The 21,904-nt window shown below is 52.5% G+C and overlaps 9 protein-coding genes across 9 annotated transcripts; 6 read left to right on the forward strand and 3 right to left on the reverse strand.

The window, feature by feature from the left end:
* The first annotated feature begins 592 nt into the window (after nucleotides 1-592).
* COCSADRAFT_141844 (uncharacterized protein) lies at nucleotides 593-1,665 on the forward strand. Its single transcript, XM_007701466.1, has 2 exons — nucleotides 593-1,004; nucleotides 1,056-1,665. The coding sequence occupies exons 1-2, from the start codon at nucleotides 882-884 to the stop codon at nucleotides 1,461-1,463; spliced, it is 531 nt and encodes a 176-aa protein (XP_007699656.1). The 5' UTR covers nucleotides 593-881; the 3' UTR covers nucleotides 1,464-1,665.
* COCSADRAFT_190143 (uncharacterized protein) lies at nucleotides 1,650-3,005 on the reverse strand (the record flags this gene model as incomplete). The annotated part of the gene is made up of 3 exons (XM_007701467.1): nucleotides 1,650-2,226; nucleotides 2,294-2,637; nucleotides 2,845-3,005. 3 exons carry the CDS (start codon nucleotides 3,003-3,005, stop codon nucleotides 1,673-1,675), a joined length of 1,059 nt encoding a protein of 352 aa, XP_007699657.1. The 3' UTR covers nucleotides 1,650-1,672.
* Nucleotides 3,006-3,784: 779 nt separating this feature from the next.
* COCSADRAFT_64715 (uncharacterized protein) lies at nucleotides 3,785-4,396 on the forward strand (the record flags this gene model as incomplete). The annotated part of the gene is made up of 2 exons (XM_007701116.1): nucleotides 3,785-3,985; nucleotides 4,187-4,396. Coding segments are annotated over 2 exons (411 nt in total), but the record flags the coding sequence as incomplete, so codon positions are not given.
* A 144-nt stretch (nucleotides 4,397-4,540) lies between these two features.
* On the reverse strand, nucleotides 4,541-7,051 carry COCSADRAFT_171000 (uncharacterized protein; the record flags this gene model as incomplete). Its single annotated transcript, XM_007701468.1, has 5 exons — nucleotides 4,541-6,019; nucleotides 6,071-6,210; nucleotides 6,262-6,560; nucleotides 6,610-6,787; nucleotides 7,033-7,051. The coding sequence occupies 5 exons, from the start codon at nucleotides 7,049-7,051 to the stop codon at nucleotides 4,541-4,543; spliced, it is 2,115 nt and encodes a 704-aa protein (XP_007699658.1).
* COCSADRAFT_356556 (uncharacterized protein) lies at nucleotides 7,050-8,346 on the forward strand (the record flags this gene model as incomplete). Its single annotated transcript, XM_007701469.1, has 3 exons — nucleotides 7,050-7,273; nucleotides 7,668-7,728; nucleotides 7,808-8,346. The coding sequence occupies 3 exons, from the start codon at nucleotides 7,050-7,052 to the stop codon at nucleotides 8,009-8,011; spliced, it is 489 nt and encodes a 162-aa protein (XP_007699659.1). The 3' UTR covers nucleotides 8,012-8,346.
* Nucleotides 8,347-8,437: 91 nt separating this feature from the next.
* COCSADRAFT_141855 (uncharacterized protein) lies at nucleotides 8,438-10,379 on the reverse strand (the record flags this gene model as incomplete). The annotated part of the gene is made up of 1 exon (XM_007701470.1): nucleotides 8,438-10,379. The coding sequence occupies exon 1, from the start codon at nucleotides 10,313-10,315 to the stop codon at nucleotides 8,438-8,440; it is 1,878 nt and encodes a 625-aa protein (XP_007699660.1). The 5' UTR covers nucleotides 10,316-10,379.
* Nucleotides 10,380-11,713: 1,334 nt separating this feature from the next.
* On the forward strand, nucleotides 11,714-14,440 carry COCSADRAFT_36525 (uncharacterized protein). The gene is made up of 7 exons (XM_007700997.1): nucleotides 11,714-12,113; nucleotides 12,177-12,262; nucleotides 12,331-12,451; nucleotides 12,507-12,620; nucleotides 12,667-12,912; nucleotides 12,963-13,712; nucleotides 13,758-14,440. Exons 1-7 carry the CDS (start codon nucleotides 12,071-12,073, stop codon nucleotides 14,084-14,086), a joined length of 1,689 nt encoding a protein of 562 aa, XP_007699187.1. The 5' UTR covers nucleotides 11,714-12,070; the 3' UTR covers nucleotides 14,087-14,440.
* Nucleotides 14,441-14,700: 260 nt separating this feature from the next.
* COCSADRAFT_199374 (uncharacterized protein) lies at nucleotides 14,701-17,038 on the forward strand. The gene is made up of 3 exons (XM_007701471.1): nucleotides 14,701-14,984; nucleotides 15,040-15,419; nucleotides 15,469-17,038. Exons 1-3 carry the CDS (start codon nucleotides 14,722-14,724, stop codon nucleotides 16,758-16,760), a joined length of 1,935 nt encoding a protein of 644 aa, XP_007699661.1. The 5' UTR covers nucleotides 14,701-14,721; the 3' UTR covers nucleotides 16,761-17,038.
* Nucleotides 17,039-17,632: 594 nt separating this feature from the next.
* On the forward strand, nucleotides 17,633-21,708 carry COCSADRAFT_88188 (uncharacterized protein; the record flags this gene model as incomplete). Its single annotated transcript, XM_007701472.1, has 6 exons — nucleotides 17,633-18,270; nucleotides 18,321-18,527; nucleotides 18,586-19,351; nucleotides 19,400-20,179; nucleotides 20,235-20,933; nucleotides 20,992-21,708. 6 exons carry the CDS (start codon nucleotides 17,633-17,635, stop codon nucleotides 21,706-21,708), a joined length of 3,807 nt encoding a protein of 1,268 aa, XP_007699662.1.
* Nucleotides 21,709-21,904: the final 196 nt, after the last annotated feature.

Consider the following 21,904-nt stretch of genomic DNA (forward strand, 5'->3'; position numbering starts at 1 on the left):
ACCCATTCTCCATAGTAGCTCGAGAGATTTTTGATATCCTTTCGTACAAGGCCTATAGGTGTCTATTCAAATCAAGGCTCGTTTGACGTCCCACGCACTCCCATATGCCTCTGAGTGACACTACTGCCGATACTGATCCGAGTAGTCTTGCCTGCGCCGTTACAGGCACGTGATACAATCACGTGTTTCACTCACGGGCGTAGCCCATTACAAAGTTAAGTTATAAACATTAATTATATTTAAATAGTTAAATTACTAATATACTAAAGATTACATATATGAGCTTTTAAGTGGTTTAATTATTAGTAGAGATATTTCTATTTTCAAGATCCTGAAGTAGATACTGTAATAGGCAGGTTAAAATAACCGTGCGCGCAGCTACTCGCGCCGTCCACTTGACCAAAAGGTTGGCACAAGACAACAAGCTTGTCTTGTTGTCATGGTAGCTGGATATATATACTCGGGATCAGCGGGCCCCGCGTACCACGCTAATCGCTTACTTGGCATAGCCAAGTCATCAAGGGCATAGCCCATCACAGATACCTGTTGGCCAGCCTATATAAGACGGTCCCGCCATGCACGAGCCAGACGTCAAGACTTGGCGGCGCATGGCATTGCATAGCCTCAATCCACAACGACATTACGAACACCACGACGCCATGAGCCAAATGTGGAGCCAGCGCCGTCTGATACGAGGAACCAAGTCTTGGATGATGTTTGGGATATGTCCCGCCCAGACCCGACACTTGACATGAAGTCTCCTACACTCGCTGCTGAACCCCATATAGCGCTACCGCTCGTCGCATCGTGCATACTGCTTGCTGCCGGACTATAGTACCCATACTCTCGTTACCTTGACATCGCATCATCGAACAGCAACCATGTTTGGAAAAGCACCACTTCTTATCCTTGCGGCGGCGGCATGCATCCAGGCCGACTTTATGGTGTACACCGAGCCTCCAATCCCCACATCCGCGATACCCTCATTTCCAAACCCATCGGACGTACGTACCATCCGCTGCATCAATCTTACATCCTGCTAATAAATATTCCAGGCTGCCAGTTGGACTACTTCCGTCCTCCTCAACGCACGACTCGCTTACGCGTCTTTCACAAGGTCCCTCGGCGAGCCCTATCAATCCTCCCTCACGTCCGCGCGCTCGGAAATCGATGCCTTTGTCTCAACTGCCTCCAACTATAGCATACCTCCTGAAGTCACCATGGCCGACGAGACACCGACATTCTTTTCCAAGCCAGAATGGTACACTGCGCTGCCGAGTCGGGCAAGGGCTTTCAAGGAGCAGCAAGTTAGCGACCAGTTCAGTATCGTACGAAATGTCATTGCGGCGCGGGTTACATCGGCAAGCTCGACGGGCGCGGCGATGCCGACAGCAGTTCCGGGACAGTGGTTCGGCGCCGAGTTCGGCGTCATGGCTGCGGCGGCCGCGGCAGCATTCTTGTGAATTGGAATGGCTAGAAGGGCGACCTAACATAATTCAAAAATGATAAACGAGATAAATAGGCGTTGCGGATAATTTTGGGCATGGAAAGCATGGGAAGTCATGTTATAAATCAACTACTCTGGTGAGTAGAAGGTGATCTAATCATCATGCGCGAATGGAATAAATCAACTCAATTTGAACAACCAACTCACATTATCTGCGGTTTGCTTTTACCCTATCTTCTCCAGGTCCTTGAGAAACCTACAAGCCTTGTCCATGAAAGACCTAGTGCGACCATCAGTAGTCAACTCATGATCAGCATCTGGCAGCACACCACTCTGGTCACTCGCCAAACCCATTGGCATCGCATCCACCCATTTCTTCAACAGCGCCTCTTTATCCACGTTTGGCGGCACTATCTCGTCTTTCCCAGACACGATAATCAATGTCGGCTTACCGAGTCTACCAAACGATGATTCATGCGTGGAAGCAGGTAAATCAGAAGAAAAGAAATCGTCATCTCCCCCAACAGAGACAAGTGAGTGCCAGCGATACGCACTAATCGGCGACGAGAAAATCGGAGGAATAAGATCTGACGGCATAATCTGCATCTCCTTACCCTCTGCAATAAGATCTTCAGCGTGCTGAAGACTAGTATGCAGGAACTTCGGAGGCATGAGTAAACTCGCAGTCTCGCGATCCGAAGTAGGCGCTTGCAAAATATATCCGTTGACTGGAGGCGATGCTGGAAGCGTAGTTGCGTACGTCATGATAGCCTGGCAGCCTATTCATTCCCGGTGGAATCAGCGCTTTTTGCTTAAGTCATTGGGAGGTGAAAGAGAATAACATACCAGTCGAACTCCCCATCAACACCACCTTCTCCTTCCCCACGCTCTCTCCCTTCAGATACCTCACCAGCGCCGCAAGATCCTCAACATCGTTCTTCAGACTTGAATATCCGAATCCTGTGTAACTGCTCCGCATCCGGAACTCGAATACGGAATACGAGAGGGTATCTGTTTCTGTCATGTTTTCCATGGCACTGTCTATCTTGAGAACCAGACTTGATGTTTGCGGTCCGCTGGTGAGACCGCCAATATATACCAGCGCATTGGGTGACTCTCTTCCGCCATACTCATACGCGCACGAGTGCGGTGTTAGGGAGGTGAAGGGATGGATACGGACGGTGTAGGGGCTTGGCATTGTATATAGGATAGTACAAAGATGATGCCATTGAAGTAGGATTTAAGGCGAATAGATATAACATTTCATAGACAGGACTGAAATTCGAATAGGTAAGGTCTTATTTGTATGTGTTTGTTGGGGCGGAGTTGTGTTGCGTATAGAGGCATACGTGATTGGCTGCGGGATGCAGTGGGGGTACGTACTTAGTCCGCCTTACAGTAGTGCGGTATGGTGAACGATCCATAACTTTCTAGGCAACTCGAATGGCACTTGTTCATACATGAGTATTGATAGAAACATCTTAGTCTCTTCAGCTGCGTCATCAAGCCAGTCAAATATCATGGTGCAGCCATTAAAGAGAGAATACCATTGGCACATGTCTGCAATTGCAGTATGGAACTCACCCAGTGAATATATACTTCACTAAAGCAACTCAAAATTGAACAACACTGAAAAAAACATCTTCCCAACCATCATATTAGTAGATACAGGAATTGGTAAGCAGATATTATCCCAACTCTCACATTTCCATGAAGCATGGAATACCCAGAGCAAAGACGAACGTTCTGTACATCCCCCGCTAGTTACCAGAAGTATCACAAACTTTACACATGAACCATGGACCCCTGGATTTTCGCAAAGTCAATACATCAAAATAATTTTAATCCAGAACTTCAAAATCAATAAAGTAGACTCCCAGCCTACTCAACCACCCGTAAAAATCCCAAACTCCCCACCTCCAACCGTCCCACCAAGCATCTTCTTAAAAAGCAACTCCCACTCCTTCCATATCCCACTGCATCCCATAGTCCCTCTCCCACCCCAAAAAAAACATCCTTCAGAACCTCCACCACCCAACCTACCCTCTCTCCTCCAATGAACCCACCACACCCGCCCTTCACCCCTGCCCCTCCAACTCGGCAAACATGACGTCAGCGGCCCCAATCCCACTTTACCACCACATCACGCATGATGCACAAAAAACCTCACCAATACAATGACCCCCTTCCCTGCTTATCCGAGAAACAATGTCTTCTTCTGAGATCTAACATACCAACCTCTTGTCTCCGCCTTGCCCCGCTATTCTCCCCTCCCCCCCCTTCCCCCCCAGCCAAACGCACTCTACCAAGAAAGACAAAAAGGAACGAAGAGGGAAAATGGGCATACCCTACTCCCGCCAAATAAACGCCGCCTTCGAACAAGTCACCCCGCTCGTCGCCGCCGGCTTCACCGTGCTGCGCACAACACGCGACATATCCATTTTGCTTGCAATAATCCAGGTGTTGACTGTTGTGTTACTGGCGCTGATACTAGGGGTCTTGGTTTTGATTGTTTACTGTGTGAATCCGGATTTGGAGGTAACGTCTTTTTCCCTTTTCCTATTCACTCTGATTTTCTTTTTCTTTTTCACTTTGCAGAGGAAGGAGGGGGGGTGGGGTAGGCAGGGGAACGGAAGAAGAAGAAGAAGAAGAAGAGGAAGAAGAAGAAGAAGAAGAAGAAGAAGAAGAAGAAAGGAGGGAGATAGGAAGGGGGTGGGGGCTGACGAGATGGTTAAACAGGAAGAACGACAACGCATCATAACGCCCTGGCTGCGCTACGCAGCGCGGATAAGTATCTGGGGCGTTATTAAATTTGTCGTCGGGCTCGCGGTGATATGTAGTGCAGCGAGCGCGGCGGTGTGGAAGGGTATCGTGGCTAAGCAGTGGGTGGAGGATGTGGAGTATGAAGGGAATGTGCGGGCGGAGATGGCGTTGGAGGAGTTGGATGAGGAGAGGGGGGATGATGAAGGGGGGAAGAAGGTGGGGAGTAGGAAGGGGAAGAAGAAGTGAGGGTGCGCAGTCTTCTTGTTTGATATATTCTCGTGTGTTAAGAAAGAAGGAAGGAAAGATAGTATTCGTGTCAACTATATAACGTCACGAAATCCTCTTCGGTGCAGTATACCCACCCCGGTCAAGCAATAACAACGCAAACATTCCGCCCATAACTGGTCTCGCCTTGAACTCGATTCCAGGAGGAAACGTTCCATCATTCGTCTGGTACAAATCTGTAAATGGCCTACTTGTCGGCGTCTCATTCACCCAAGTCGCCAGATCATGCAAAAACATGTCTCGAGTTTCGTCACTCGCGATAGCGGCGCAAAAGATTTCCCAGTCGGATTTGGTGTAATATCTATTCCGCGTGTCGAGAGGGACACCATATTTTTCTTTAACTGTGGGGTAGAATGCGGATTGAATATCATAGACTTGTTGAGGGACAAGGTCGAGCTTGAGCAGGCGGTCGTTGTAGAGGTTGTAAAGTAGGCCGTGGGTGCTGGCGTTTCCGTAGTTGAGGATGGCGTGAGGGGGGCTGGTGGCGTTGTTGATACCGAGTTGTTGCCACTGAGAGATGTAGTTATGCGCAATGGACGTGTAGTTTTGGGCGTCGGCGGTCTCGTTGATCAGGCTTGACATGCGCGACATGGCTTCGATGCCGATGATGCCCTTGAGTGCGAGGTTGGTTTGGTTCACGAGATGGCCGGCGAAATCATCTGTTGATAGTTGTTCTGCGGGGTAGAGGCTGTCTTGGACAAGATACTCGGTCCATTGCTTGAGGATCTTGTAGTGCTGGCGGATGTAGTCGGTGTTTCCGGATAGCTGGACATATTCCAGGACCATGACCATGTGGTTTCCGCACTCCTCTAGCGGCATAGGCTCATCTTGACCATCTGGATGGCCCGTCGCATTCGGGTAGTGCGTACCCAGATCGTGAATTGCCCACTTGTTCGGATAGTGCCCGCTCTCCTGGTTTTCGAAATGGGGATCGAGCATCAGCTTCATCAACTCAGGATTGGTGTAGTAGAAGATGGGTGAGGCGGGATAAATCACATCCACCGTCTGCGTGTTGCCGTTTGATGAGATTTCCTTGAGAAACAGATAATGCTTCTCCTCGGTTCCGACGAGTTGAGTAGCGCCGAATGCCTGGCGGGCGGCCAGAGTTGTCAAAATGGCGTAATCATCTCCTCCAGCTGCCTTTGAGTCGCTTGAGATTTGATCATCGAGCTCAGTGGAGAGCTTGATTGACTCAGAATAGTCTTTGTAAAAGAATGAAAGTGCTGAAAGATCATCTGCAAAATAGCTCTTCCATAATGAAGGTAGAGTCGTAAGTCCTCCAGCGCCCAGAAACTGGATGGCATCGTCTTGACACACACCGATGGTAAAGAGTTGACTTTTCCCTTCCGAGCCTACTTTCTGGAGATCTAGAGAATAAGCAAAAATAGGCCATTGGTCATTGATTGCTCGGAAATTGGTATCTTGTGAGTTGTCGAGCTTGCTGTTGTTGTGGAAAGTTTCGCGGACTTTGGCATCAGCACCGGACATGTACGTCAACCCCTCTACTGATTTAGTCCCGTAGTACTGAACATGTTAGACTCTAAGCATACAGTGACAAGTAATGGCAGCACTCACCCAGTTTCCCCATTCTGCTCGATCGCTGACTTCGCTAAACGTCTGCTGGTTCTGCTTCCACACCTTGTGGTAGTGTATGCCGTCTGATGTGGTGCCAAAATCCCACTCGGCCATGGCACCGATGTCACCAGATGTCCATTCTATCCAATTGTTAGCCACTTGTTGCGTTCCCTGGAGGAATTTCTACTTGCCAGCACTAATATCAGTGTAGATTTGAACACTGTGCTCCGAGCCATCTAACGCAGAGACTTCGACTTCCATGTAAGAGAAGAGGAGTGATTGGCGCTGAAAGTCGGTTGGAGTAAGTGGTGACAGAAACGTGACCTTGAGTTGGATTTTATTGTCGGCATTGAAGGTGAAGATACTTTTCGTTGATGTGTACTCAAAGGAGGTTTGATTGGCAAAGTCCTTGAAACCGTTGGGTGCGCCCATCCAAAGAAGAGTTTTTCCATCAACCTTGATCATGCCCGCCCAGCCTAGCCACTGGCCGCTGTAGACAGTTAGTTTAGATGTTCAAAAATATTTGAGGAACAACGCACGTCCAGAATGATGGCCATTGGCCTGGTAGGTACCCGCCATTTCCACCGCTGCTTCCTGCAGGCAACCATGTACTCAGATAAGGACCTTTGACAGCTAGTGGCAACGACGGAGGACGCGCCGGAGTAAAGGTCGAGGTGGATTGAGTTACAGCTGTTCGAAGCAGGCTACAGAGCCCGACTAACAAAGGAAGATGCATAATCAGCACTAGGCGCTGTCGCCAAGTGAATATACGAAAACTTGGGAGAAGCCATGGCCGCCAGATGTTATATACACAAGTTTGATACGCCCTTGTCCGGGGTCACATTGCGGCCACTGCAGCTAGCCATGGGCGAGGTAACAGGTATGCGGATATGAATAGAAGGCGCCAGAGTTAAAACCGAAAGCTTTATGGGTTAGGTGATCAGCACTAGTCTCAAGTGGGCCACTGAGCAATCTCCTCATGGCCGTGAATGGCAACGAGCAAATTCCATATGAACATAAGCGGCACTTGATCTCGTTGATGCGAATCCACGTGGGGACATGTTGGTATCACTTTGCGTTGTCAGTGGTACATCCGCAAACATGTCTCAACGGTGCGACTAGTGTGGGGAAAATTGACCACAACGAAAATCAGACCGGTACCAAAAAAAAGTTGAGTAGAGACACGGCTAAGATCAGCGGTACGTAAGTCCAGCCCGTTCTTAGTAGCACACCTGACCTGATTCAAAAGATTGTGTTCGACCTGCCAGTCTGGATAGAGGGCACGAGGCTCTGCAGTACAGCAGCGCTTCATTTATTGAGGACCATGAAGAATAATTAAGTCGAGCCTGATCATGCGCCTCGCTGTTAGCCCCTTGTTGTGAGATCAAGGGGTTGCATGGCAGGCCAGGGTTTTGTCCGAGTGATCTTGGCGAACGATGGTTTGCTTCATGCAGGAGCGGATTGAGCGCCAGCAGACTTGACGATACCTCGTGACTCTACCTTGGTTGGTGTTGAGGAGTGACGCAGTACAGATGGCTAGCGGCAAAGGGCACAAGATAGGATGGGGTTGCCAGGCGCTGCTTGACGTTGGTATTAGCACGGGCGTTGGCGTAGGCGTTGGCGCTGATGCTGGTGCTGGTGCTGGTGGCAGCATGATCGTACGCACTAAGCAAGTGCTAGCAGGTGCATGATGCGGGGAAGGCTTGCATGCACCCTGCCGTATTTTACCTCTATCAGGAAAGTGCCATCGGCTCACCTGCAGCTTTACAGTCACTCGAGCATGTAATCACACTGGACAAAACCAGGCTGTATAGGCCAGAATTCATGGCTGTCAAGGGATCACTTGAGGTAGCATGGCCACGTTACGATCAGAGAGCATGTGTTCTAATGACCTTGTCAGTCTTCGCCATAAGAGTCAAGCAGTGTTCATTCTACAGCTAGGATCAATTTAATTGACTTCCTCATACATACAACAATCGGCTAACGTGAGCCTATGATGCGTCTTTCAGACTGCAACACGTTGGACCAAGGTAGTCACTGCTACCACAGCGCCAAGTAAAGCACAATGCATCATGAGATCCTTCCATCCATAGACCCGACCCTTCCAACCATTGCTGAGCCAACGCCAGAAACAACCATAATCGTAAGTGAAATGAAGGAAATAGGGTATCCAAAAGCCAATCCATGTGGCTAAAGCGAACAATATCAGGTCATGGGCGACGACCTTGGAGTGGGAAATTAATGTGAACAAGAGAAGGAAAAAAAGAAAAGAAAATAGAAGCGATGTCAATAGGGTATCCCCAGTGCATGATATAGCCCGACCCACGCAACACCAGACATAATTTTATACAATCAGAACCCACCGTATCACGACTGGGCAACCCATGGACGGCGAACATTCTCGAAGCGCTCTGCACAGCCGCGAAGCCAAGCACAGTCCAACACATCGTGGACGTTCCACCGCCTCTCGCAGTCAATGTCAAGACAACCCCGGACCAGGGCCAGCGCGTCCTCGATAGAGCCATCTTGGGCGGCTTCCGAGTTGCGAATGGCCTCTTCATCCCATTGGCAGCTTTGAATCTTTTCCATGGTCTTGATGTCAAGACCGTCGTTGAAGGGCAGAGTGGCGGTGAGCAGAGCGTACACTACAACGCCAAATGCCCACATGTCGGCCGCGGGAGAATAGACAGGCCCAGATGTGTTGAAGAGCTCAGGAGCAGCATATTGTAAGCTGCCAGCAATCGACGTGCTAGTCTCGGATCCATCAAGAGGTTGCGGCTCTGGTCCATCTCGCTGGTCGCTAATGATGAAGTCGGCCATTCCAAAATCGCACAATAGGACATCGCCGCCCTCGCTTTCCGCATTGGGTACAGTCATGTCGAGGAGACAGTTTTCGAGCTTGATGTCGCGATGCACGACCTGAACGTCATTGTGCAGATAGCGCATAGCCGATGCTAGTTGGTAAGCATAGCGCTTGACCAGGTGGGCTGGCAGCCCATTTGCCTTCTTCTTGCGCGTCTCTCGAATCAAATCAAACAATGTTCCGCCCCTGTTCAGCTTGGTGATGCAGAATGTAGCATAGTCGGTGGTGTACACTCTCAGCAGAGGAATGATATAAGGATGCCGTAGAAAGCGCCAAATCTCCACCTCGTGGTCAAACTGTGTCTGAATCTGTTCATTCTCCAGCTCAGACTTGTTTTGCTGCGTCTTGTGCACAATCTTAACCGCGTCAACAACGGGTTTGCCATTCTCCATGCTCGTAACCTCCTTGACAACGCTAAAGCCGCCGTAGCCGATTTGCTTTCCAATAATGTACTCGCTGTCGTAGCCAATGCCCTGACCCTCGTCATCCGGTTGGGGTGGTTTGATGGGTGCCTCGGAAGCCTTGTAACGCGCAAGGAAAGAAGCAGCTGGTGACATGGATGATAGCGAGCGGCCAGAGCGGGTAGATGATCGTCGACTAGCACGCCTGATGCTTCCATCCTCGCCAATCTCGGACCGGAAGCTCTTGTTTCGAGGAAAGCCAATGCGTCGTGGGGAAGGCGAGAAGAGCGGAAACTCCAAGGGTGAGGTGGCCTGCATTGGCGAAAGCACGTAGTCGGACGGGGTCTCCAGCGGCGTCTGTGCTTCATCAAGCGGTGGTGAGGCCGTAGCATCAGACGTCAGCGATGCAACCTGGTCGGGGTACTCGTTGTCTCGTGCCAGACCGTCAATAGGGGCCTGGGCGAGGGGGAATCGAGAGCCGCCGACGCGGTACTGCATGCCTCTGCGTGCTGCATAAGGCAGCTCGAGATAGTCGTGCTCATCAGAGTAGCTTCCGTTTTCAGGGTGGCGCGACCGCGACTGCGACTGGCGTGCACTCTTAGGGACGGGCACGCCCAGGCCGACACCTTCCCCAGAGTCGAGGCGGACCTCGTCATTGAAGCTGATGCTCGTCTTGCGCTGCCGGAAGCGGGCCAGGTAGTCATCGTCGCTGCCGCTTCCGCTGCTGCCTACGGCGAGGGAGCCGACATGGCCGAAGTCGCCCTGCTGGTCGGCGGGGTAGGGGCCATGGGAGGATGAGTTTGGGTCTTGAGCAGCCTCAAACTCGGCAGTCAGCTGCGACGGGCCATGGCCGGCGTGGGGTGAGTCTTTGCGGGAGAGGGGCGCGAAAGAGGCAAAGGTCGAGGCGACGGGCTTGCGCGGCGTCGAGGTGTCGAGTCTGAGCTTCTGGAAAGAGTGTGAGGGGTCTGAAGTCGGGGCCATTAAACCGGTTGTACAGTGAATGCAAACCTCTGTCAGCGCCGGCGGCGGCGGCGGGCGGTCGTAGTATTAATGTGCGTCGTGGTCGTGGGGCTGAGGCGAGAAAGGGAAAGCAAAAGGGAAGGTTTGCAGCAGCCAAGGGCGAAACCGGGAAGGGGAGGTAATAGGATTATGTCGTGGTGGGCGGGAGGCAGCGACGTGGTGCTAGCGGGACGGTAAAATTACGGTCGCGCCCGGGCTGCGATGTGCCTGCGTAGGAATGGCTTGGGGGTGGCAATGTCAATGCTACCGCGTAACGAGCATGGAGATGGGCCGAGGGCAGGAGGTGAGCAATTAAAAGGGGACGGATGCTGGGGGAAGGGTGTGCACGAGTGTAGGAGAGAGTGTGTGCCGCAGCTCTTTGTCTTTCTGTCTTTCTTTCTTTTCGTTTCTTTTTTTTTGCGCAAGCCTGACGGCGGTGCAGCTTTTGTGGCCGGCCCATCCCCCACGCAAGTTGTTAATAGGCGGCAGTCAGCAGCGGGCGCAGGCAAGTGTGTGGGTGGTGGGATGGGATGGGATGCAGAGCACGTGAGCAGCCTCGCAGCCATGCACGCAGCTGTGGTAGCGGGCCTATGGGAGCTCGAGGGCGGCGCCGGAGCGAAGATTTGCGCGGCCACCAGAGGACTCTAGTCGACCGTTGTTGAACCTTCTGGGCGAGAGACTGCCGTGGTTGGTGGCAGCAGCGACATAGCCTCTGGCAGCTAACATGATAGCCTACCCCGCCCGGAGGCAACATTTGGGCTGCGCTGCCGGGGTCATGGTGGTAGGAGTATGTAAGTACAGTGTGTGCGGCCCATGTGTATGTACTCTTACATGGACAAACGCATGCGAGGTACATGTGCCGGTCTAACTGCAACTACTACTATATTTTTGCTGCTGTGCGTGGTGCTGGCGTCGTGGACAGACAGACGGACAGACAGGGTGGGCCTTTCGGGAAAAAGAGGGTTGGCGGTGCATGGCCCAGCTGCGGCCCGCAGGACACTGAGCACAAGCAGGACGGGCAGAGTGGGTGTGCAGAGTGGGTGTGCAGAGTGGGTTTGATGCTCCTGCTCGAGGCACTGCTCGAAACACTGAGACTCTGCTCGGCTGGCCAGGGACGAATGGCGAGGGACGCATGGCGACACTTATCGTGAGCGCAGCCCCGGCGTCTTTGCTGGCCTGGCGAACACGTCAAGCGGCCGGGGCAGAAACATGACGTCGCCCGCTGTGCTGGACGCCGCCCCGGTTGGCTCACCGCAACAACAGCAGCAGCTAGGCCGTTTGCATGCTGCCCCAGGCCCGTTTGGTGGACGAGCGGGCGTGCTGCTGCCGTTGATGCTGTCTGGCGTGCATTGCGCGTGTCTAATCTCGCCTTCCTCGACGCCTCTAGGCGACCCTTGCTCCCTTGCTGGCGCTGGCTGCATGCCCGGGCGACGCTTCCGCTCACTAGCACCACCAGCTCAACTCCCGCCAAGCAAGGGCGTGCGCGCATCCAACCTCGACACGCCCGCTGGGTGACAACATCACCAGAGCTCGTCGACCCCATCGCACCGGCCCCCAACCCAAACACCGCCATCTCCGCCATCACCACCACTTCCACCACCGCCGCCGCATCCATCCCAACCTGCCCGCCCTCTGCCCTGCGCGACTGGTCCCGCTGCACACTCGACTTCTCGCTCCCACCCCATCACCACTACACGCCTCCGCCCGCCCGGACTGCGAGCGCCAGCGCCTGTAGCCATGGGCATCTCCGACCTCTGCTACCGTTTCTTCTGCTGCGGCGGTCAGTATTCTCGCAACTGCATGCCTTGCCTGAGCCTTGCTAACTGACCGTCGCCCTCTGCAGCCCGCTCGAGGGACAGCATATACGATCCTGTGCTCGCAGATAGCGAGAGGGAAGCTGTTGCCGACCTGCTTGGCTTCCTCGAAAATGTACGCCCACCCGCCCTCTGCACCACCACCACCACCACCACCACCGCACCCTGCTAACCTGCTCACAGCGAGCCGAGACCGATTTCTTCTCTGGGGAACCCCTCCGCGCCCTCAGCACGCTCGTCTACTCGGACAACATTGATTTGCAGCGGTCGGCAAGCTTGACTTTTGCCGAGATAACAGAGCGAGGTACTTGGCCCAACCTCACCACCATCATTGACACACCTAACCACCCTTGACACAGATGTACGAGAGGTCGACCGCGACACGCTCGAGCCTATCCTGTTCCTGCTCCAGAACCCAGATATCGAGGTGCAGCGTGCCGCCAGTGCCGCCCTGGGCAACCTTGCCGTAAACAGTATGTATACGCTGCAGCTCTTGCAAGCTTCTTCTAACTCTTGCAGCTGAGAACAAGGTGGCCATTGTCGCTCTCGGTGGCCTGGCACCTCTGATCAAGCAGATGAACTCGCCCAATGTTGAGGTGCAGTGCAACGCCGTTGGATGCATCACCAACCTGGCTACCCACGAAGACAACAAGGCCAAGATTGCACGATCAGGCGCCCTCCAGCCCCTCACCCGCCTCGCAAAATCAAAGGACATGCGCGTCCAGAGGAATGCGACTGGTGCGCTGCTCAACATGACACACTCAGGTATGGCTGCTTTTCTGATTAGTCCATGGTCCATGCTCACACGATAACAGACGACAACCGACAGCAGCTGGTAAACGCCGGAGCAATTCCCGTACTCGTTCAGCTGCTCTCTTCGTCCGATGTCGACGTTCAGTATTACTGCACCACCGCCCTCAGCAACATTGCCGTCGACTCGAGTAACCGCGCCAAGTTGGCACAGACCGAAGGCAGGCTGGTTGGCTCCCTAGTCCACCTCATGGAGTCTTCGTCGCCCAAAGTCCAGTGCCAGGCCGCCCTCGCCCTTCGCAACCTTGCTTCTGATGAGCGTTACCAGCTTGAGATTGTGCGCGCTCGTGGTCTGCCGTCTCTTCTTCGTCTCCTCCAATCCTCATACCTCCCGCTTATTCTATCCGCCGTCGCATGCATACGAAACATCTCCATCCACCCCGCCAATGAGTCACCTATTATTGAAGCCGGTTTCCTCAAGCCCCTCGTAGACCTACTCGGCTCCACTGACAACGACGAGATTCAATGCCACGCCATATCCACACTCCGCAACCTCGCTGCTAGCTCTGACAAGAACAAGCAATTGGTCCTCGAGGCTGGAGCTGTGCAAAAGTGCAAGTCCCTTGTATTGAATGTGCGACTTCCAGTGCAGTCAGAAATGACTGCGGCAATTGCTGTACTTGCACTAAGTGAGGAACTGAAACCTCACCTGCTGAACCTGGGTGTCTTTGACGTTCTCATCCCGCTCACAGAATCCGAAAGTATTGAGGTGCAGGGCAACAGTGCTGCTGCATTGGGCAACTTGTCGTCAAAGGGTAAGTCTGACTCGTCTTTGTTCTATCAGCCACTAACAGAAGCAGTGGGCGATTACTCGATTTTCATCCAAAACTGGACAGAACCCGCCGGCGGAATCCATGGTTACCTGCGCCGTTTCCTCGCTAGCGGCGACCCAACGTTCCAGCACATTGCCATCTGGACACTCCTACAATTACTCGAATCCGAAGACTCAAGATTGATGGAGCACATCAGCAAGTCGAACGAGATCATCGACATGGTCACCGAGATTGCCGAACGCAACATCGAGTCGGACGACGAAGACAACGAGGACGGCGAGGGCGAGGTCGTCACCCTTGCACGCAGATGTCTTGAGTTGTTGGGCAAGAGCCCTAAGACATTTGTCGAAGGATAGAAGACCGTCAGATCGCACTTTATACCCTGTTTATCGGTTGTCGACTGCTTTTTGCGCTCCTGTTCTCACCGCCGTATTCAATTTTTTCTGATTATGCGTTCATGTTGAAGACTGCTTCCAAGCATTTGGAGGGTTGGCGTTCAGGAGCAGATGTATCCTCAGTATCTCTAGCGAGCATTGGTGGAGTGGGCTTTTACATACATTGGCATGCACACATGTTACCACTACTCTTACTCCCCTACACCGACGAGAAAAAGAAATTTGTAATTGATAGATTTGGAGGTTCTTGGGCATCGTGGAAATGAAACTGACGGTGTTCGTTTTTTCTTTCGATTCCTTGACCCCCGGCCGACGTGATTTCGCCCAATGCCCATGTTATGCTTGGGTGATATATGTAGTCCAACGGTGATCCTGATCCAAATGCGTAAAAGGCCTGGCAACAAATGCAACCATTGTAATTGGCCGAGTCCAATGTCCCAGCGGAAAGCCCTTGCTAGGTGCGCCCCTCACTCTGACATGTGACGTCGCGTTACTTGAGCTAACGTTGGATCGGCATTGCCTTATCGATAGCCAAAATATTTGCGACTTTCCCGAGTCACGCTCCACCTGCTTCACTCAATACAACCACCACAGCGATGCCGCCCAAACAAAGAGGAAGTGGGACTATACGTTCCCGCGGTGTCGCAAGGGGAGGATCGAACGTAACGAGAAATTCAACAGACGCAACCGAATCCGTGCAAGATGCGACCCCGCAGAGTACAGCTCCTGCAGCTGCCACCGGAGATTCGATTGGGCTAGTAGTCCCCAAGGAAGAGGACAGTGACTCGAAGCCCGTCGTAACCGAAGAGGTTGCACTGAATGCAACTGAATCAAAAGCTTCGTCTTCAGCGACGGCATCGTATGAACGCTCTCTTTCACGTACGACACCAATGGTGCTGATGACTATGCGATAGTGCTGCCGAATCGCCCCAGCCTGGCGTAGAACCGAGCGCTCGCGCCCCCGTGCAGAGACTAGGCAGTTTGCAAGGCTCAGTACCTCCTTCCCGATCCGCATCACCATCTGTACGCGGTCGCGGCGGTACAGCTCGAGGCAAGAGAGGTGTCAAGACGCCCGCGTTCACAGGTAGACGAAGCAAAGAAGAGCGAGACGCCATCGCAAAAGAGCAGGCAGCCCGCGATCGCGAACGGACAAAGGAGCAGGTCGCTGCAGACAAGAAGAGAGAAGCTGACGCATTGAGAGCAGCTAGGCGTGAGGCCAACAAACAGAAGAATGCACGAGGTGGATTCAGTGGAGTAGCCAGCGGACCATTCTCGCTAGGAAGCTCCAGAGAAGGCACGTCAGGATTTTCGAATATGAGCAACTGCGCTGACTGTGGATTTAGACAGGAAGAACAACCCAAACCGTGGACATTCTGGTTTTGGCGCAGGATCCGGCTCGCGAGCAGAACGCATCAAGAACGAAGATGGCGGCTACGCAGGATCTAGTCGGTCTGGAGGCGGAGGTGGTAGCGGAGGCAGTTCTTACATGAAGAGAGAAGATGGCGGATTGGTTTCCTCAGACGATGAAAACGATATTAACCTGCCACGCAAAGATATCGACCTGATCGAGATCTCTTCTGACGAAGACGAAGCCAATGACAAAAGTGTGCCGACACAACGTCCCGCAAGGACAGCATTACCTGTTCGGATAGGACGGAAAGAACACCAAGAGCGAACATTTGGTATAAACACGGAAGCCAGCTCGGAGGCCTCTGCTAAGATACTCGAACAAGCGGAATCGAGCGGACAGTCGCTGACCACGGCTGCCACGGACCAAGCTAGCAGAGGATCAAAAGCCAAGTCAAAGGATGTGGAGATCACCGGCTCTCGGAAGCAGTTCAAGGGTGTTTGGAATGACCCGGAAGATTCAGATGTCGCTGTCAAGACCGAACCCACCAGCGATGACGAGAACATGGCCGATGCTGAACAGGTTGGCTTATCTAACGCTCCAGCTCAGCCGGTGGAGAAGGAAGAGCCACAATCGCCGGATGCTGAACGGAAGCCGAAAATCAAAAGGAAGAGCATCGCCGAACCCATCCTCCAGACTGACGAAGACCGTGCAGAATGGGCGCGTTTTCAGTCAAACTTGCGCCACATTCGAGCTGAGCTGGGTCCCGAAGAGGTGCCACCCGTTGACGGGACTGGGGACGTAGCCATGGCAGATGCTGGCAGTGCAGAGAAAAGACCCACAGTGCGAGATAATAACGTTTATCTCTTCCAGATCCCACCCCTGATGCCAGAAGTGGAACCGCCGTCTGTCAAAAAAGAGGCTTCGGATGCTCAGCCCCCTCCGCCACCCGTTCAGGCTTCAGGCAAAGCGGATGCGAAGGTCAAGGTCGAGGAAGGAAGTTTTTCAGATCCTAATGCCAAGACCAAGGAAGGGGTCCGCTTTGGAAGTGGACTTGTGGGCAAACTGCGCGTACACAAATCTGGCCGTACAACACTGGACTGGGGCGGTACGAGCTTCGAGCTCACGCCGGGGAACAGATCCAACTTCCTACAAGAAGTAGCTAGTGTTGAGATCCGTCCAGAGAACCAGAGAGCAGCGCCCGAAGATGCAGGGGATGCGATTAGTCTTGGCAGGGTCAAGGGCAAGTTTGTGGTGGTTCCCAACTGGGCGAAGATGCTGGACTAGGACATGAAGAAGATGCTGTCTAAGTACACTGTGTTTCCCATGGTGTTTTAGCTCATCAACAAGGTTAGGGCTGAAACGACACAAGTCTTGTAGCGTCGCTATCAAAGTACAGTGAAGCAGTGCCTCTGGGGGACTGGCCTTTGAAAAGGCTGCGCTAAGCTCCACCCGTATAATTCTCATTGGTGGGCTGTGAACCGGCAAGCATCACAGTGTGCAGTTGCAATCTGCAAGCGTTTTCTGTCGGCCCGTTGAGCTGCGCATGCGCACGTGAATATGACACATTTTGAGCTTGCACAAGACGCATGTCAGGGACGTCGTTATCGCCATTCCTTGGACTTGATTTCGAGTAGCCAGCGCCAACGAGCTAGACCGATGATACAGGACCAGATTACACACCATTCCCGGGGCCGAGCTGCGTGACACGACGGAAGAGCAGCCGTGGCGTAAGACGAGAGCGGTGGTAGGGGAAGGTTTAGCGTAGGTGACACGTGCGTGGGATCGAGATCTGAACGTCGTGGGCAAATGCCATGTTGAAAGCTGAAAAGGCCAATGCAGCCACAATGGAGCCCCCGCGCATCACTAGCCCCTCGGCAGGAATGCCGGTGCAGGTTGTGGTAGGCGATTTGCAGCGTAAATCACCCTGGCCAGCCACCTAGCTCGTCCTGCTCCCTGTTAACTGTCACTGACTGCTCTTTCTGCGTCCGCATCTCAAGGGTGCCGTTCATCGATGCGAAGCCCTCCCAGACGAGGCATGCACCCACCATCACCTTTGCAACAACCACTCCTGGTGCACATCTCGCGCCGCCCGCGCCCGTCTTGGGCCTCCCTGTTCGTCCGCGGTGCAACCACGGCGTTATCCACGCAGATCCGCCATGGGGCATGTGGATATCCGTCAGCTCTTCGACGGCGACCCTCGACCAACTTTTGTTGTTGACTGCGACTCCCCTTCATCCGCCATCTACCATGTCAATATCGCCTTGCTTGCTATCCCACAAATTGTCTTATCACTTAGTTCCCACAACGCACTGAGAGACTGGTGGGATCCTGTGAGCCTCAGTTCCGCTCGCCACCAAAATGAGTTCCGCCATGGTAGGTACCGATGGGCCAAGTTCGTCGTCTGCCGTCGCTGGCTCGTCGTTACCATTGTTCAGCAGCCACCCCCTTCGCTCGAGAAATCAAGCTGCTTTCCAGAGCCCGCGAGGCTGTCTCGCATTGTCTCTCCTCTCTGGGCATCTCAGCCAGATACCATCTTCACTGTCAAAATCCAGTCGCCAGAGTTACGCCAACACATTGAACACATCCGCAAAGTTGATTGGTCAAAAACATCCCTAGGCCCTATAAGCAACTGGGGATATGAGCTCAACCTACTTGTGACGACTTTGATGCTGGAAACCCGCCCAACCGCTCTCTTCCTCGGACCCGAGCGGACCATCTTGTACAACCCCGCCTATGGCGCAGTCAGTGGGTCGAGACACCCTGCCATACTGGGTCAGAGTATCCTAGATGCATGGTGTGTTGGACGCCACGACCTGGGATCAAACTTTTCTGACGAACCAACAGGCCTGAGCTTGCAGATCCTATCTCGACAACCATGGACCGCTCAGAGCAAACACGCTTCGCCGATGTTCCTGAAGAGGAATTTCACTTCATGGTCGAAAGAAATGGTTTCGTTGAAGAGGTCTTCTTCATGTGGAGCCTTGTACCTCTTGTCGGTGTCGGCAACATTACCGGCATGTATTCCATCGTAACAGAGGTCACGAAACAGAGGTAACTACCTCATATTCTTCGCCAAAGAAACCCCCCATCATTAATCATACCGATTCAGGCTGCTCGAGCGTCGCGTCAATGCTTTGTTAAGGGTGGGCCAGTTAGCCAGCAAAGCTAGAACAACCAAAGAGTTTTGGGCTCAGGTAGGCCAAGCTATTCAGCCATCTGAGTATGATTTTCCGACCGCCATTTTGTACTCAAATTCTGAGTTGAATGAGGTACCAGACGCTGCAGATATTAATACTGGACTACCACGTCGATGCACTCTGCAATGGACCATCGGATATAAACCCGACCACTCTGACATACCTCAGCATCTGGACCTAGATCAGGATACTGGCTTGGCTCGCGCTTTTTCTGCTAGTACAAGAGATGGGCCTGAAGTACTTTATCAGGAACAAGATGGTATATTGCCAATGTCATTGTACACAGATCTTGAAAAGCGCGGTTTCGGAGACCCACTGAAAGTCTTCCTTGTTATTCCAATACGGACTTACGACAACAACATTGTAGCATTCCTTCTTATTGGGCTTAATACTCGTCGGCCATATGATGACGAGTACAAGGATTGGATCAGTGTCTTCTCCAATCTGCTAGGAGCTTCTGCTGCGCTAGTAGCACTCCACGAAGAGGAGGTACGAAGACGCAAACTGCAAGAGGAACAAGCCGCCCGAGATCGCGAAGCCCTTAATGCTGAAGTTGCAACTCTTGCACAAGAAGCTAGTAATGCCGTGGAAAAACTTCGCAACTTCCATGAGATTGCAGACCAACTCGGACTTGGATACTTTGAGATTGATGTTGATGGGATGCTGGTACATGCTAATGTAAGGGTCCGAATTGCAGCCTGTCAACATCGGCTGATGCGACAACAGGAAACATACTTTGTTCAAACTGGGCACCAGAGAGAGTCTGCAAATTGCCCACCTTTTGCCTTCAAGCAATGTATTCACGAAGATGATATAGCCAAGATCGAGGATCAATGGGAGACTCTGATAGCGGGAGAACCAGCTACGTTTGAGGTTCGTTGGAAGAGACACTTGAATCAAGAAAAAAGAGACAAGAAGGCTAGTGACGACTATCTTTGGACGCTTTCAGCTTGTGTGCCTATCAAAGACGCAGACGGGATCGTTACAGGCGTCTTTGGCTGCAACACCGACATTTCTGCCCAGAAAGAGGCGACCGAAGCTGCGATCATGCGCTCAGAGGCAGAGCGGCGCTTAGCCAGTTTCACTGAGCTGGCACCAGTCGGTCTATATCACCTTAACCAGGATCTGTCTATGAGGTACTGCAACGACCAGTGGTTCCGTATCACCGGTCATGAGAAAGTCCCCATGGATCAAGTAGACTGGCGGAATATCGTCGACGAAGACCGGATAGAGGCTTGCTATCGCGACGTAGACTTGACCAGATACAAGGAAGGATCACATACATTTTCAACCAATCTCAAGAAACAATGGACAGGGCCAGATGGAGTCGTCACATCAACCTGGATCCTGGTAACAGCCACTGCGTATGCAGATGGCACCATCATGGGGACAATGACGGACATTTCGCAGCTGAAATGGGCCGAGTCGATTCAAAAAACCAGAGTTGAAGAAGCGCTTGAGGCGAAGAGGCAGCAAGAAAACTTCATTGATATGACTAGTCATGAGGTAAGTGACTCTCACAGACTTTGCGTGCATCGGAAACTGACTTTCAGCGACGCAGATGCGCAATCCATTGAGTGCGATGGTGCAGTGTGCCGACTCTATCATGGGCTCTCTGGGCGAGATGAAAGCTCTCGTGCAAGGCGAAACCCTCGATGCACAGCCCGACCAACGAGCACAGCTAGCAGACCTTATTGATGGCAGTTTAGACGCTATCGACACAATACAGGCATGCGCCACACACCAAAAACGAATCGTCGACGACATCCTTACTCTCTCAAAGCTTGACTCAAAGCTTCTGGTCATCAGTCCTCTGGTGCTGCAGCCAGCGACACTTCTACAAGACGCATACAAAATGTTCAAAGACGAAGCCAACAAAGTCGGCGTCGACCTCGAAATGCGGTGTGACTCTTCCATTAAGGAAATGGAGATTGACTGGGCCGTCTTGGATCCGAGCCGTGTTCTTCAAATTCTCATAAATCTACTGACCAATGCTATCAAGTTTACGAAGGACCAAGATATACGCAAGGTCGAGGTTATCATGGGTGCTTCTCGGGAGGTAGAAAAGATGCCAGAGATCGAGTATGTGCCACAAGAAGCCTTACGAAGGGATTTCCTCGCTCAAACTGAAGAGGACCATGCAGGCGAAGTATTCTACCTCAACTTCACAGTCAGGGACAGTGGATGTGGGCTCTCGCCTGAACACAAGGACAAACTCTTTCTTCGATTTTCGCAAGCCACACCAAAAACACACGTTCAGGTACTACTCGGTCACAGATGCTTTGTCATTCTTATCAGTATACTAACAACCACTCTAGTATGGCGGGACAGGCCTTGGTCTCTTCATATCCCGGGAACTCACCGAACTGCAAGGCGGCAGCATTGGTGTGGCCTCTGACCAGAATATTGGATCTACATTTTCCTTTTATATCAAATCACGGCGTGCAAAACCACCCCGAGAAAAACGCACGGCTGTAGATGCAAACCCTACTCTTAACGGCGAGCCATCTAGAGGCACCAACGCCGACATTATTGGAGACATGAATGGCAACCATGAGGCTGTAGTGGTTGATGCCCTTGCGTTGCCAGAAGCAGAAGAAGTCATGGAAGTAGAGAAACAGCATTACAATATCCTCGTTGTCGAGGACAATCTGATTAACCAGCGGGTTCTGTCCGCTCAACTAAAGAAACTAGGACATACGGTGCAAGTTGCAAATCACGGCGTCGAGGCACTCTCCCACTTATCACAAACGCCATTTTCAGCCACACCTACTGCCTCGGCCTCTGTCCCTCTCAGCGTGGTGCTTATGGACATTGAGATGCCCGTCATGGACGGACTGACGTGTACGCGGAGAATCCGAGAGATGGAGGCACAAGGCGAGCTGAGCGGCCATGTACCGATTATTGCAGTTAGTGCCAACGCGAGACGAGAACAGGTGGAATTGGCCAAGAGCGCGGGCGTAGATGGCGCAATATGCAAGCCTTTCCGGGTTCCCGAGTTGATAGACTTAATTGAAGGGCTGGGCATTAAGTAAGAGTGGCTGATGCTCAAAGGCAGAGCAAAGGACGCGATGGTAGGCGCAGGCGCAGGCAGCATGGACACCATCGTAGTTCTTGGGCTAGACAATGAACGTAATTGAGATTCAAAGAAAGGTCCGGGCCCCCGCGTCTTGAGACGCGTCCGAGCACGCGTCGTCTGGTCAACTGCAGGTCGTGGGGACTGGGTAGTGA

Source organism: Bipolaris sorokiniana (genome assembly GCF_000338995.1).
Source record: "Bipolaris sorokiniana ND90Pr unplaced genomic scaffold COCSAscaffold_6, whole genome shotgun sequence".
Classification (NCBI taxonomy): domain Eukaryota; kingdom Fungi; phylum Ascomycota; class Dothideomycetes; order Pleosporales; family Pleosporaceae; genus Bipolaris; species Bipolaris sorokiniana.